The 15,329-nt window shown below is 41.4% G+C and overlaps 1 protein-coding gene across 5 annotated transcripts in view; it reads left to right on the top strand.

Moving 5' to 3' along the window:
* jade2 (jade family PHD finger 2) overlaps window positions 1-15,329 on the top strand; it is a 162,503-nt gene that overhangs the window by 68,865 nt on the left and 78,309 nt on the right. For all 5 annotated transcript variants that reach the window (XM_048543385.2, XM_048543384.2, XM_048543382.2 and 2 more), the window contains one exon: window positions 14,038-14,219. In XM_048543385.2, coding sequence (XP_048399342.1) covers window positions 14,038-14,219 — 182 coding nt within the window. The remainder of the gene's footprint in view (window positions 1-14,037; window positions 14,220-15,329) is intronic.

Genomic DNA, 15,329 nt, shown 5'->3' on the forward strand with positions numbered 1-15,329 from the left:
CATTGAATGACACCTGCAAATGTTTTGCAAACATGAGCCATGGGTAGTGTGGGAAGATGTGATCGGAACTATAATAGTTAACATTGTATGACCCATATCTCACATGACATTTGATAAAATGGAGGCGTTCCACTGTCTGACTATTAAGATCTAAAAACATATTGTTTGCCCGTTTTGTTTCGTGTTGTTGACAAGACAATGAGCAAACTGAATACTCTTTACCATAAATAGGAATTCATCTTTCCTTATTCAGTCAAGTATTGGATACCCATTGAAAGGATCTGATTAGTCTGAAGTACCAGTTCATGATTTGATGAATGGTCCTGGTTTGTGTATGCTGGCTATGCCTCGCTGTGTTCTTGGGGCAGTCATGCAGTCGTAGAGCTGTATAGTATGGAAGCAGACCCTTCAGTCCAACTTTGTTCATGCCGACAAGATATCCTAAATTAATCTAGTCCTCTTTGCCAGCATTTGGTCATATCCCTGTCAACCCTTCCTGTTCATTATACCCATTCAGATGCCTTTTAAATGTTATTTTATAAGCTTCCGCAACTTCCTCTGGCAGCTCATTCCATACATGCACCATCCTCTGTTTGAAGAAGTTGTCCCTTAGGTTCCTTTTAAATCTTTCCCCTCTCAACTTAAACTTATGCCCTCTAGTTTTGGACTCCCCCAACATGGGGAAACGAACTGGACTATTCACCCTATCTGTGTCCCTCATGATTTGATGAACCTGTATGAGCCTCAGCCTCTGATACTCCAGGGAAAATAGCTCCAGCCTATTCAGCCTCTCCCTATAGCTCAAACACCGCAACCCTGGCAACATTGATGTAAATCTTTTCTGAATCCTTCAGAGGTAGTAAGAACTGCTGATGCTGAAGTCAGAGAGAACATAGTGTGGAGCTGGAGGAACACAGCAGGCCAGGCAGCATCAGAGGAACAGGGAAGTTAATGTTTTGAGTCCCAAAACAAAATGTCAACTTTCCTGCTCCTCTGATACTGCCTGGCCTCCTTTGTCCTCCAGCTTCACACTGTTTTTCTGAACCCTTTTTAAGTATCGCAACATCTTTCCTGTAGCAGGGGGATCAGAATTGCATGCAGTGTTCCAAAAGTGGCCTAACCAATATCTTGTACAGCCACAACATGAACTCTCAACCCTGATGTGCTGACTGGTGAAGGAAGGCATACCAAAATACTTGTAGTGGCAGAACACTTCAACCTCTGAAAATAATGCTGGGAATTGCATTTTTGCACTCAGCGAATCTGAAAATATTTCCATGGCATAGGGTGGAGCTCCCAATAGCTTCCAAGGCTTGAGAAGGAAGACTTGCCTGGCTCTGCCTGCTTGCCTCCAAATTGGTCATCCGTTGTTTATGTAAGGACTTAATTTGGGGTAAGGGTAGGCCAGCCTATGTCCTACACACACACACACACACACACACACACACACACACACACACACACAGACAGGCCAGAGCATGTAGCAGGGCAGCGGGAATGCCATCTACAGAATTTAACACCCTGCCACCCTCTTCCAGCCTACATTTTGGGTGATAATAAAATTCTACCCAGGCAGTTTCAGCAAGCAGTTAGAAAAGCAAGTGGTTCTTTTCTCTTGACAGTAAAGAATTCTTAAATGCAATTGTATAAGGCCTTGATGATACCACACCTAGGGCACAGTGAGGAATTTTGCCCACCCCTACCCTAGGAAGATTACATTTATCTGAGAATAAGCGCAAAGAAGGTTAGCTAGGCTGATTGCTGGGATAGGTGGATTGATCCATAATGAGAAATAGCACCAAGAATTTAGAAGAATGAGAGGTGATCTGGTTGAAGCATGCATAAATTCCTAAAGTGCTTGACAGGTTAGATGCTGGGTAGACGTTTGTCCTGCCTGGAAGTCTAGACTAAGGGCTCACAATCTCAGAAAACATCTGGGATTGAGGTGAAAATTGTATTCATACAGGTAATTGTCAGTCTTTGGATTTTTCCATCCAGGGGCAGAGGGTGCTTTGGCCTTGGATGTATTCAGAATAGAGAGAGGTAGATCTTTTGAGTCATCAACTGGACAATGACCTTCTGACAGCGCAGAGTCTCTTGCACTTAGAGTCAATACTGTATTGTTGAATATTATTGACTATTTCGTATCAATCCTGTTAGTATTTGTTAGATCAGTCAAGTTCATATATGTATCAAATAGGTTACTGGTTGTGTCCCAGCACTAGAAAGGAGTGAGCAGCTTGAGTTCATACAACTGTTCTTCCCAATGACAGGTGCAGGGGATCCTATTCATTCACCTCGAAGTCATCTTGGACCATCACGAATAAATAATGTTGGTGACGGGAAGATTTCCCAACAGCAGCAGCTGGGCCGCTATAACTGCAATGCATTGCCATATTTGAAGAATGGCCCTTGGTGGTGGTTCAGTACCTGCAAATTTGCTCTCTTAACTTTCAGTTTCAGTTCAGAGAATGTATTGCCTTTTTCCAACTTCCGGTGGGACAAGACAATCAGAATGTTTGAACAATGCTTCCAATGTCTATGGAGGAGGAAGAAGAGGAAGTGAAAATCTTATTGGGTGGCATGTATGTTTCTGAGCACTGCCGCTCAGTTCTATTTGGCAATGTTTAATGAGACTTTTGAAAAGTTTGTTTTTGAGTACTGACTCCTAAAGTCAAGTTAAGACAGTTGAGTGTAGGACCTGAACTTTTGCCTCCCCCATCCTTTGTGAAATGTTAGCATATTTCCAATTTACACAACTCGGTTAGAACACAAGCTTATTTTAGCCAGTGTCAGATATATGGCTTTGCTCCAGGCCTACTGTTGATGGATGCTAAAAATCATCTACTGAAATTATTTAGCTGCACTGGATTAAATATCCGATTATCTATCATAGTACGTGCCTTTTGCAATATTGTGAACTGTGATTCCAACAGACCTTAATGGTAGTAAGCATTGAGATATTGGTGAATGAGCCATGTTAAGTATCTGACTCTAATACAAGGCCTGCACTTCATGCATTTTGAGCAGTTGAATTCCCTGAGGCAGGAATCCATTTGTAAAATAAATGATTCCAAGCATGTCTGTAATTGATATGGAATTGATGTTCCGAAACACTGATGCTACTCATTGATGGGTTTGAAATCTGTGTATTTTGGACTCAGACGATGTCCGGCATTTAAAATTGACAGTGAGAAAAGGTTATTAAGGGCATCAAGCCCATTCTTCTTACTGACCGCATATAATCCATTTTATTACATCTGCCTCTAAGGGGTGCTTAAAATTTTGACCCCCACTTGTTCGTCTGTTTGTAGCCAATATATCTGAAAAATTGTTGTACAGATTTCACCTCATCCTGGTGCATTGTTAGGGACTGGCACAAGGAAGATCTGGTTCATTTTTGGCAAAGACGCAGATCAAGATCTTTTAAAGAATCTACTAACATTGAGACAGAGGTTGAATTTTTCTTTTGAACCATCACTGTGTGTTTTGTTTAGGATGTTGTGGATTGTCTCAGCAGCTGTGGTGCCGTTTGTCTGTCAAAATGCAAACAGAGTTTTCAGAGCAACTTGTTGGATGTAAATTCGTCACTAGATTCTTCACCAAGCATGTGGTTCTTAGTAAAGGGATGCTTTTTTTTTTCCAGTTTGGTAGTTGCTGAGCAGCACCAAGCAAGAAAAAGCCGAAGGAAGAGCTGCATACGTGTAGTTAATTGTGTCAACAAAATATGGCTAAGGTTTCGCCTTACTTCTTCCTATCAGCTATACCTAATTTGTTTTGTTGTCCAAAAAAAATTTCATAGAATTTCTCTACCCAGAAGACAAGTTAAATTAGTATTCAGAAGATCAGTCTGACATTACATTCTGCGTAATTGCTAGTCTACCAAAAACAACGGGGGTACAGTTATACAAAGACTTGGTTCACCCACCCACCTGGAGAACTGGGAGTAGTTCAGGCCATCAAACCAGAAGAAGGAAATATTGCCCTCTGTATGAGTGAAGGATGGACTTATATCAGAAACCCATGGCTTGAGTTACTAGGGGAGATTGCACAAATTAAGAAACCAAAGATCTGCGGTTGCTGGAAATCAGAAACAAAATCATAAATAAGCTGGACAATCTCAGCAGGTCAGGCAGCATCTATGGAGAGAAATCTGAGTTAACCTTTTGGGTCCAGTAACCCTTCAGAGTGGTGTTATTTTTTAAAGCTTTTAATGACTTTCTTGTACAAATTAAGGATGTATCTCTTGGAATTTAAAAGGTTCAAGAGTGATTTGATTTCCAGTTTTCAAGAGGAGTTTTTTTAGAAGAATTAGATTGACTGACTAGGTAGACAGGAAACTGTTATCATTGATTGGCAAATACAGAACTACTGCCAGAGTCTAAGAATTAGAAATATTAGAGATATTTGCAAAGTGATATTAGAAAACACTTCTACACACTGTTGGAATGGTGTTGGACTGGGGTGGACAAAGTCAGAAATCATACAACAACAGATTATAGTCCAGCAGGTTTATTTGAAATCACAAGCTTTCAAAGCGCTGCCCCTCTCAGGTGAAGTGAGAGAGAGAACTTATAGGCAGAGAGATCAAGGGCTGAGAACATGCAAACTTGTTAGTCGACACTCCACTCTCACCAGTTGTATGATCTTTTGATCTGTCTGCCCCTCATCTCTCTGCCTATTAATTCTTTGTCTGTGTGCTTCTCTCTCACTTCACCTAACGAAGGGGCTACACTCTGAAAGCTTGTGATTTGGAATAAACCTGTTGGACTATAACCTGGTGTCATGTGACTTCTAATGTTGGAATGGTGGAAGCTGCTCATTCTACTTGACAATGATACTGGATCAGCTGGTTTTTTTTGTTGTTTGGAGTGGATAATGGTCCAGTGGATTCAAGGTCATGTAACTATACCATTTAACTTGCTAAATTTGACAGAATACATCACCTGCTTTTCTCAGGTTTTCATTCTTGGAGTTCAAGTACCAATTGGCTAGACTTATGTTCCAGTGCCTCCATAAGTCAGTATATGCTTCATGTGCTGTGTTGCCCAGAATTCGTACAGATCTTCAGCTATCGACTAATCATGGCTATTATAGCTTCCATGCTGTTATATTCAAGTCCTCTGGATGTGAAGTCCATTCCAGTACTTTATTTGATTATTTCCTCTACTTGTTTAAAGCATTTTAATCGGTAGTTTTAATGCTACTAACTGTAAGCCTTTCCTACGTATACCAGTTTATTTTATTTAGTGCTTTCGTTAACAAACAAAATTTGACAGTGACCCACAAAGGAGATATAGTTAGTTGTCCAGGCTGAGCATCTTCAACCAAGAGAAGGAGCTGCAAAGGAGAAGAGGTTTAGTAAGGGAATTGCAGAGATTAGCACGGACACGCCTGAAGGCATTGCCACAAATGGAGGAATGCTGAAAGTCGGAATGTACAAGAGGCTAAAGTTTGAGCAACGTAGAGATTTTGACAGACGGCAGAGTTTTGGATAAGAGTTAAGTTGATAGCTAGGGAATAGAGCAGGTAAAGGAGAAATAAAGATGATGCTAATATTTAGTTTAAGAAATCTTGCTCCGTTACTACACCGTGGGGTAAGAATTGTTATCATCACATTTCTTTCTTGCTTAGATAACCTACACAGTTAACTGTGTGCACTCAACTCTGGTTTGATAAGCTGAACAAATGTGTATTAATTTATATTGGCATTTTAGAAATATGATATGTTGATCTTGGCTTCTAGGCCCTTCCTGGCTTTGGCAGAAGATTGTAGCAAAACAACATTTTAACCATGTTGTGCCATAGCAGTCCTTTTACACTTTGCATTTCCTTTGCACTGTTTATTAAATTTCACTCAAATTTCTGGAATGCCAGTTCCCTCACTATCCGGAACCCTTCTCATTCTGACCTTAAGTTAACCTGGGTTGCAGAACAAAGGAATAAATGCCAATAAAATAGTGGACTTGATTTTCTTTTGGTGTCTCAGCAGGTACGAATAAAAGCAGGTGCGTTTTGTAAAATTGTGCTCCTGGATGGTGTATCACTGTCTCAATACTTCCAGAACGCTGCTGTTTTCAAATTAAGATCAGAAGTCACACGACACCAGTCCAACAGGTTTATTTGAAATCACACCTTTCGGAGCACTGCTCCGTCACCTGACAAACCTATTTCTTTTATTTTTCTGTTTCTGTACCAAAGATTTTGTACCTAGGTGCCTTTGTGCCTAGGATGGCACCAAGAATGGTGACATTGTACACTTTTCACTGTACTTTTGTACCCTGCACTTGAGTTCATGTGACCTCAAACCTAAGTCAAGTCAAATCAAAACTAAGAGACAGTAGGAACTGCTGATGTTGGAGTCTGAGATAACAGGTATGGAGCTGAATGAACACAGCAGGCCACGGAGCATCAGAGGAGCAGGAAAGCTGATGTTTTGGGCCTGGGCCCTTCTTCAGAAATGGAGGAGGGGTCTCTGAAATAATAGAGGGGGAAGCAGTGAAAGAAAGTGGATAGTGGAGCAGATAGGTGGACAGAAGACAGGTCGGCCAAGGAGGTGGGATGAAGAACTGAGCAACATCCATCCCAACTCCCTACCTACACAAACCTTTATTAGCATCATCCCCACTTCCTTGACCTGTCTGTCTTCTGTCTACCTATCTGCTCCACTATCCACCTTCTTTCACTGCCTCCCTCTCTCTATTTATTTCAGAGACCCCTCCCCCTCTCCCATTTTGGAAGAAGACCCAAAACATCAGCTTTTCTGCTCCTGTGATGCTGCTTGGCCTGGTGTGTGCATCCAGCTGTACACCTTGTTAAATAAAAACTGAAACGGCCTGATTTCACTACTGTGCAGCTGTTTGATGCAGACTGGAGCCCCACCATGATTGCCTCCTGCCTTTTGAGGATTGTGCTCAGCAATGAATTCCTGGCTCCTGACAGCACATTGAGATAATATGGCATGAGTCCAGGCCCTGGAACCTATTCAGTTATCAGTTCCCGATCCTCTGGATTAAAAATCAAGCCCAGGCTGATTAAAAGCAATTTTGTTTTGTGCACTGCTTTTGGATAACAGATACAGCTCATGGTTGTGATCTTTATGAGAACTTTGTAAAGCCTTGAATGGCTTTATACTGAGAAAGAAAGGAATGTCAACACCGATGAGAACTGGATCTCTGGTAAGTTAGTGCTCTGCTTAGAAATCCCATCTAAGAGCAGCAGTAACAGCATTGTGGTTTACAAACCAGTACTAAAACAGTGGAGATCGGAAAGGTCTCAATTGATTTCGATTTTGTTTTTGTTTGTGCCCATGCTGATGCAGCCGTTCTCTGCTGAGGATTGCCCTGAGTGCTCCAAGGGCAAGGCAGAAAAATCATTTTGGACAGACAGGGTTTCTCTGCTAATTGCTTTTCAGTGACCCTGTAAACATCTGTATAAAGCCATGAAATGTGGTAGTACAGAAATAGGACAGTTTTGCATTGGGTATTCAGCAGGAGATGGTGCTGGCCGAGCGGTGTTGTTGCTAGACTGTTAGACCAGAGGCTCAGGAAGTGTACTGGAGCTCAGGTTTGAATTCCATTTTGGCAGATGGTGGAATTTGAATTCAATAAAGCTTGAAAATTAATAGTCCAGAGGTGACCATAAAGGCATTGTCGATTGTTGGAATTGGTTCACCTTCCTTTCTTACTGTCCTTACCAGTCTGGCCTACATGTGACTAAGGACTCAGGTCCCACAGCAGTGTGGTTCACTCTTAACAATCTGGGCAAATCGCGCTGGGTAATAAATGCTGGCTTAGCTAGTCACACCCACCACCTGTGAATGACTTTGTTTTAAAATTCTACTCTTTCAAGCAACTAGCTAATTCATGACAAGAATTGTAGTTGTTGGTGGCGGAGAATTTCACATTCTGAACATTATTTTTGTTAGGGACTTCTTAAAACCCCTTTTTGGTAATCGTAAATTTGTCTGCTCTTGTTACTGTCCAACGACCAGCGAACGTTATGTGTGATTGTTTACATCGTCATGAACGTTCCTGGTTTTGAAAGCCTTATATCAGGTCAGTTTTCATGGGGAAAAAGATGTGGTTGTTCACTGTTGCGACTGGTTCACCTTAACTGAACCTTCAATAGTTTGTTGATCCTCATTGTGATTTGAGAAATGAAGAATCAGTGCAGAGTTAAGATGCCAGCGATCAGCTATCTTTCCTGGGACAGTGTCCCCAGAAAAGTCAGCCGTGAGAAAAAGATGCAGTGTTGATTTTCTGAAAGCACTTATTGATAATTTTGGTTTCGCACTGAAAAGTGAATGAATCCTTGGGGCTTCCACTTCTCAGGATGCTTCTGAAGACATTTTGTAGAATCAAGGAATGATACCAGACAAAGCGCAGTCATTTGGCCCATCATATCTGTGCTGGCTCACAAACCTTCTGCCTTACCTTAGCCAAATGGTCATGACTCAGTATTTGAAGGGAGTAGTCCTTAGTCAAGGGAGATGGCCCTCAGTAAAGGAAGCCCTAGCACAGTAAATCAAGTGCAGCCTCCAGTACCAGTCCGAGGGTTTGGGCATGTTCAGTCAGCTGCTTGGGGTGACACCTCCTAGGGGCTGAGGAGCCAGGTAGCCCACCACCAATCTTGGATCATTCTGCTCTATTATTGTCTCTTTGTCCCACTAAATGTTTCTGCTTCCCATGCTCTGGTATGCCGTGACAGCAATACACGAGGCAGAATTTTACAGTTAGGTAGCCGCACATTTGCAGATGGGGAGAAGCTGTGGTATTCCTCAGCTGTGCTTCACACCAATCCTGGCCTGTCTGCAGTTTTACTGGGTTGGGGTTTAGGCCTGGGGTCGCCTGCCTGCCCTGGCTCGAATCGAGGCTACTAAATGGAAACCCCACCATCTGAAAAGAACACCAGACCCAGCTACAGTTTCGCTAGGGAAAACTTTGAGCATTTTGCAAACAATCGCACAAATTCCAGGAAAACACACACGTGACTGTGCTAAATTAATAATGACTGAAACTAATTGCATCAGTGCCCCCTTGTGTGCTGGTAATTCTGGCACATACATTGTGATTTGTACAGGGACCAGTTGCTTAATGACCACGCTAAGTAATATTAAATCACTGTGTCACCCATCACTTGTAGATATATGCTTCAGTAAAAGGGAGGCCAATATCGAAGGGAAATAATACAAAACGGCTGGTGCTGCATGCTCCAGTTGATGCCCCAGGCCGAGTGGAGGAATGGACTTGCAAAATGTAAGTCTATAAAGCCCTTTGACCAGGTACACAAGGATGGTGAGCCCATATCTTCAGATTGGTTGTTTATCTGTGCAGCATCACAAGTTTGTTTCAAACGATCAATTAATCATCAGGAAATAGCTGACAAAAAAGAAAAGGCAGTACTGATATCGTGGCATATGTTAGCCAGTGATATTTTTCACCAAGGTGATGTTTTGATTGGATTAAAATACTTGTTTTTGCTATCACCATTTATAACAAGTCCCAGCCCAGGATTAAGTAATCTGGAGAATTGATGTTAATTCAAGCCTGGAACATGAAATGCAGTACGCGATGTGATTGAGATGCAGTAGTAACAGAAGTGTGGCGATGAGTTGGCCAGGGGACAGGCAGGAAGTCCCACCTAACTTCTAAATGTACGGAACGATGCTATCCAAGTACAAAAGAATGCCGCTCGGAGAACGGTCAATTTATTAAGACCTTTGCAACTGTGCAAGGAGTAAATGAGTTCCTATTCTGTGGTGTTTGATTACTTCATCAGACCACAGACTGCCCTGGAGACTGTAGCACCTCTCGGGTCATCAGCAGTGGAATTCCCACTAGTGAAGGCACAATAATAGTAAGTGCAGATGAAGGTAGTGTCCTTCAGGGTGACACTACATTCCTTTCGATCAGCGATTCGAAGCCGATGGATGGGAACACCTTCGAGCAGTTACATAGCAACAGGGAAAGCACTTGGGGCTTTAGGACCATCTTTTGACCTAGCAGAAGATACAGAGCTATCGCCAGCCTCTGAAGCACTCAGATATCCAGCAGGCAACCAGCCGCCCTTCCCCGCCAAAGGATCAACCAGAAAGAGTACTGAGTTAACCAATTGGATACATCGTGCATGCAGTCTTAACAAGAAACACTGGAGTAAGAGAAGTTGAGAACCAGTCAAACCCAATTCTTTGAAATGGGAGTTGGACCCTGCACACAGATGTAACATTCACGTGCTCCTGTGCCATGTGTCTCTTGAAGTGATGTCTAAATGGAAAACATTGGGCAAAAAATGCTCTGAGCTCCCTTTAATGCTGAATTTTCAGAATCATGGGCATACCAGTTAGTGAATTGTTTCCATTTTAATTTCCTTTTAATGTACTCCATCTGTTCTATTTCTCCTTGGTAACAATGGTTACCACCAAGTGGAGCCTGTCATTGCCACTTTGCAAATGCATCAGTTGTTGTCTTAGACTCGTTTGCTCATTTTTATTGAAGAAATTTGAATTTGATGTATATGTCATGAGATAGATATTTAGTTGCAGATTCTCACCTGGATATCCATTGTATAGATCAAATATTTGATGTCAGTTGTTTGTAATTAGAATAGCAATTATGCAATAATTAGTTACACATCTCAATCTGTTCTTGTTTTCAAATTATATTGCAAATCATGAGATTTGAGTTTGGTTGGTTTGTAGCCACCAGCTGAGGTTTACAATTAATTTACAGTTTAGTTTTTTTATCTCTGATCTTTTATATAATACTCAGCAAATTTCTGTTTTGCCCCTTATGAACTGTCCATATTGCGAGACATCTCAAGCCAAGGAGAAGGATGGGCAGCTGTCCTCCAAACTGTAGTGAGCACACGACTGACAGGTACAAATTTGTTTCAGTCACTCTCTGGAGCTTCACAGACTAAACTGCCTGAGGTCTAAGGTCTTGGCAGGAACACCTAACTAACTATCAGGATAAGCAATCAGTGTTACGGATACAGAAGGAAATGTTGTTGGTGGCAGGAAGTCTAGAGTTCCTCCTGAAAGACTGATTTACACGATGGCGCTGGAACAATTGTTCAGGCCAGTCATTGAAAATTCTTGTATTTTGGGAGAAGGATTTCATTTTTATTCCCATCCTGAGTCCATATGTAATTTTTCACTACTTTTCCCATAATAGTCTTGCAGTTTTCTGTTTGAATTTCTTCCCCAATTGTTGTAATTGATGTTCATAAAGCATTACATGCGTAGAAATGTTGGAGAAATTGCGAACAACGTGAGGGTGTCCTGTAGAACATTGGGTTACGGATAAACACACTAGTGGAGGTAGACTCACTGATTTGGGATTTGCCTTTTATTCAGTAAGACAGTAACGCTGGACACAGTCTGACTCTCAGTGCCAACCCACGCCTCCTCAGTGGTAGACTGGTCGTTTGTATATGAAAATTTGGATTTACTCTGTTGGAAGTCGGGAACTAATAGAGCTTGGTGAAAAAATGATAGATTATTTGGATTTTAATGCAGGGCAGGATGTAGGCAACAAACCTTTAGGCAACTTGGCGATTATCTAAAATAGAACGTGTGGAAGTAGTGAGGGATGTATTGAAGACGTCAAGCCTGGAAATCACAAAATCTTGAATAAGGGTCTCAGTATTGTTGAGTTTCAGGCAGAGGCAGTTGATGTTATTGAGCGATGATAACATTGAGTGTAAAGAATATGGATTTGACACCAAATTAATAGGATCATGGCAGTCACTGTTGAATTTAGTCTGAACATGTAACAGACGCAATGGTACTATGTTTTATTTAATGGTCTTCAAATTAATTGACACTTGCGCATTCATCATCTGCCAAAAACAAAGTTCTGACTCATCCAGGCCTTAGTATTGGTCATGCAAACTGTTAGTATAGTGATGCATGTGAAGTTCAGCTTTTGTGGCAGTTTAATAAAATTAAATGCTAAAGCAAACACCTTTTACACTGCAAATGTTGATGACGTGGTAGACTGCTTATGAAGACAGTGGATGTGGAGATAATCAGTGATTTCAAAGATTCCAAGATGTGCAAATTAGGTGGATTGGCCATGGTAAATTAGCCATATTGTTCAAAGATGTGTAGGTTAGCTGCATTAGCCGTGGGATATGCAAGATTGCAAGGATAGGGTAGGGGGATGGGTCTGTGTGGAGAGCTGTTTGGAGGGTTGGTGTGGACTCATTGGGCTGAGTGGCCTGTCTTTCCGTACTGTAGGGATTCTGTGGAAACTAGATAGGCATTAGAGGTAAATGCACTTGTACTTAAGAGCCAGAGAGAGTTACTGGTTTAAGTTTCATCAGGAATTGGAATTTAATAAAAACTTGGAATAAAAGCAATCCTTATTGCAGCTATGTGACTGTTATCAATTTGTTGTACAAACCCATAAGGCTCATTAATGTCATTTTGGGAAGGAAATCTGCCATCTTTACCCAGTTGGGCCGACAGTGACTCCAGACCCAGAGCAATCTGGTTCACTCTTAACTATTCTCTGGAAAATTAAGAAGGAGCAAAAATTGCTGGTGTAGCCAGTGATGTCTGCATCTCATAAACAAATGAAAAAGAATTGAAGATTGAAATTTAGTTTTTAAACTAGTGAAACTACAGAGGAGACAGGAAGAACAAAGGTCTCTAGTAGGGTGCAGACCATGGGAGATAAATAACAATAAATAACCACTTAAAGGGCTCTGGAGATAGAATGAGTGTGTGGGACTGATTGGATGATACATAAAGAACCAGCATTGATTTGATGGGCTGAATAGCCTTTTTCAATGAGCCGGTTACTTTGTAACTTGTTAGCATGTATGTGTAATGACATTGGATAATGTTATTTTAGGAGAATTCATAGGCGAGGATGAAAACTCTGGAACAAGAGTGAGGAGAAGCTATAACTGGCTAACCTCTAGATATGCCATTACTTTAGTTGTGCCGCACAATGATAAATGGGCCAAAATCTACTGGGACCAGTATTCGGTCTGCCAGTGTATGATGTTTAGTTGTCATGTAGGGTGTGATTCGAAGTAGTGGAGGTGGGGTTAACAAATGTTTTGTGATGCTGAATTGGTTAGATTCTTGATTGGCAAGGAAGTCAAAGGGTACAGGGAGTAGACAAGAAAGTACAAAATATGATCTTTTTAAATTGCAAATCAGGCTCAAGGCTGAATGGCCTACTAATCTGAAATTAAGGGTTGTCTTGAGTGCTCAACAATTAAGTGCACTGGATGTCGATGGATATCAACATTTCTATTGTCCTGGAGTGATACTGGTCTGGATCAATCGTTGCAATGTTATAGTTTTCTTATATGCAAGGTCGGGCAACTGTTGCCAAATCACTTGCAGTGGACGTTCTGAATGAACAAGTTTCATGTTGGCCATTTTCACCTAGTCATAGAGTCATACAGCATGGAAACAGATTGTTTGGTTCCACTCAACCATGCTGACCAAGTTTACAAAACTAAACTATGCCCATTTGCCTACATTTGACCCATATCCCTCTAAACCTTTCCTCTTCATATACCCTGACTAAATGTCTATCAAGGTCGTAACTGTACCTGCATCTACCGCTTCCTCTGGCAGTTCATTCCACACACAAACCACTTTCTCTGAAAAGGTTGCCCCTCAGGTCCCCTTTGAATCTTCCTTCTTTTCCCATAGGAGAAAACCCAATTTGCCCAATCCAAACTTCTGGCTAAAATTTCTCATTCCTGGGACTGTTCTGGTAAATGTGCCCTGCACCCATCTCTCCTAAGCAGAAATTCTCGTTTGTAGTAGATGGGAAAGTTTCGATGGATGTAGCATTCTGAAGAATCATTCAAAGGGAAAGTTTCTACGTAAGAGGCTCAAGTACTGGAGGCAAATTATTAACCTGGTTGGTGGTGGGTCGGGTATTTTTTAAATTGTGAAAATCGGTAAGTACTATATGTCAAGGTGAAAAAAGTAAGATTGAAGTTGTGGCCTGGTGAAATTCTGCTAGGCTGTCAATTAATTTTTGATTTCATTTATTTCTTCTGTAGGGTTTTACCAGAATTTGAGAAAACACTTTGCGCTCCACAAGAACAAGTGTTGGACACTCTCACCGGCTCCGAATCTGGCTATGGGGACATGAAGTTGCCTTCCAGGAGCGCATGTCGCTATGACCTTGACGAGGTTGATGTCTATTGGTTAGAACTGGTGAATGCAGAATTTCAGGGAGCAGGTATTGTTTTGTTCGTTTCTAACCAGCGAGGGTAGTAGCTCAGGTATTGCTGACTTCCCCTGCTGCCGAGGGGTTTTCAAATTTAACAACAGGTTGGCACCCTGTTCGTAGATGTTCTTCAGCTTTCTCATTGATTTTTCAGCCTTATCAACTTGCTGATGAGGTTCACAAACTTTCAACCTTTTAGCATTCAGGGATTCACCCTTTCTGCATGTAGCTCTCTTGTTGAATGAACTGGAAAATTCAATTTTACATTTAAAGAACTAGCTACAGATCTCTCGAGTACACTGTGAATACTAATCATCAGTAGGTGGAAGCCAAACCATTCCTCTCTGTGGTGTATTCAAATATTCTTCGAAAGAGAGCTCTTGGGTGAGGATGCACGCGGACACGGACACACGCGCCAGCAGATGCGCACAAACACCTGTAAAAGTTGCTGCGATGACAATCTCCAGCTTCACAGGCACTGTCACTCTGATGCAAAGAACTCTTAAAAGAATCATTGCAGCGTGTATGTTGCTTACCCCATTGTAATACTTTATCCTTGACAGGCTTTATGCATGGCACAGAGCCTAGTCTATAGAGACATCACATACAATCTCTCAAAATCAAGGAACTGTCACTGTACTTGTGATGCATTCTCCAGCTTTTAGGATTTATTGCATGGCATGATGAAAGAAATCCTGAGGGTTTTTGATCTTTGATGCTTTGGCGATTAGAATCCACTGAAGAAACTTTTTTTTTGTCATGAAGTTTGAATTCTTTGTTGCATCAGAGCATAATCTAAACTTTACATGTTCAACATGTAATAAGGTCAGCTTTTAAAGAGACCCGATGTGTACCATCATGCTAATGTAAACCAAGTCAGTTTTCATACGACTTGGTGTTGAGTGTGACTTCTCTGCAAATAATGAGCAGAACTGGGGTGATGTGACACAGCTGGGTCTGAGGCTTTCAGGTCCTTTTGATCAGCAACAAAATTTAAAGTAAAATTAGTAAGGGCTGTGGGAGGAAAAAATATATTTCATTCATCCTGGGAAGTCCATTTCCAGGATTGTAGTACACCTCTTAAAATAAAAGCACCTTTTACTCTAAAATTGAAAACCAGTG

Source organism: Stegostoma tigrinum, chromosome 13 (genome assembly GCF_030684315.1).
Source record: "Stegostoma tigrinum isolate sSteTig4 chromosome 13, sSteTig4.hap1, whole genome shotgun sequence".
Lineage (NCBI taxonomy): Eukaryota > Metazoa > Chordata > Chondrichthyes > Orectolobiformes > Stegostomatidae > Stegostoma > Stegostoma tigrinum.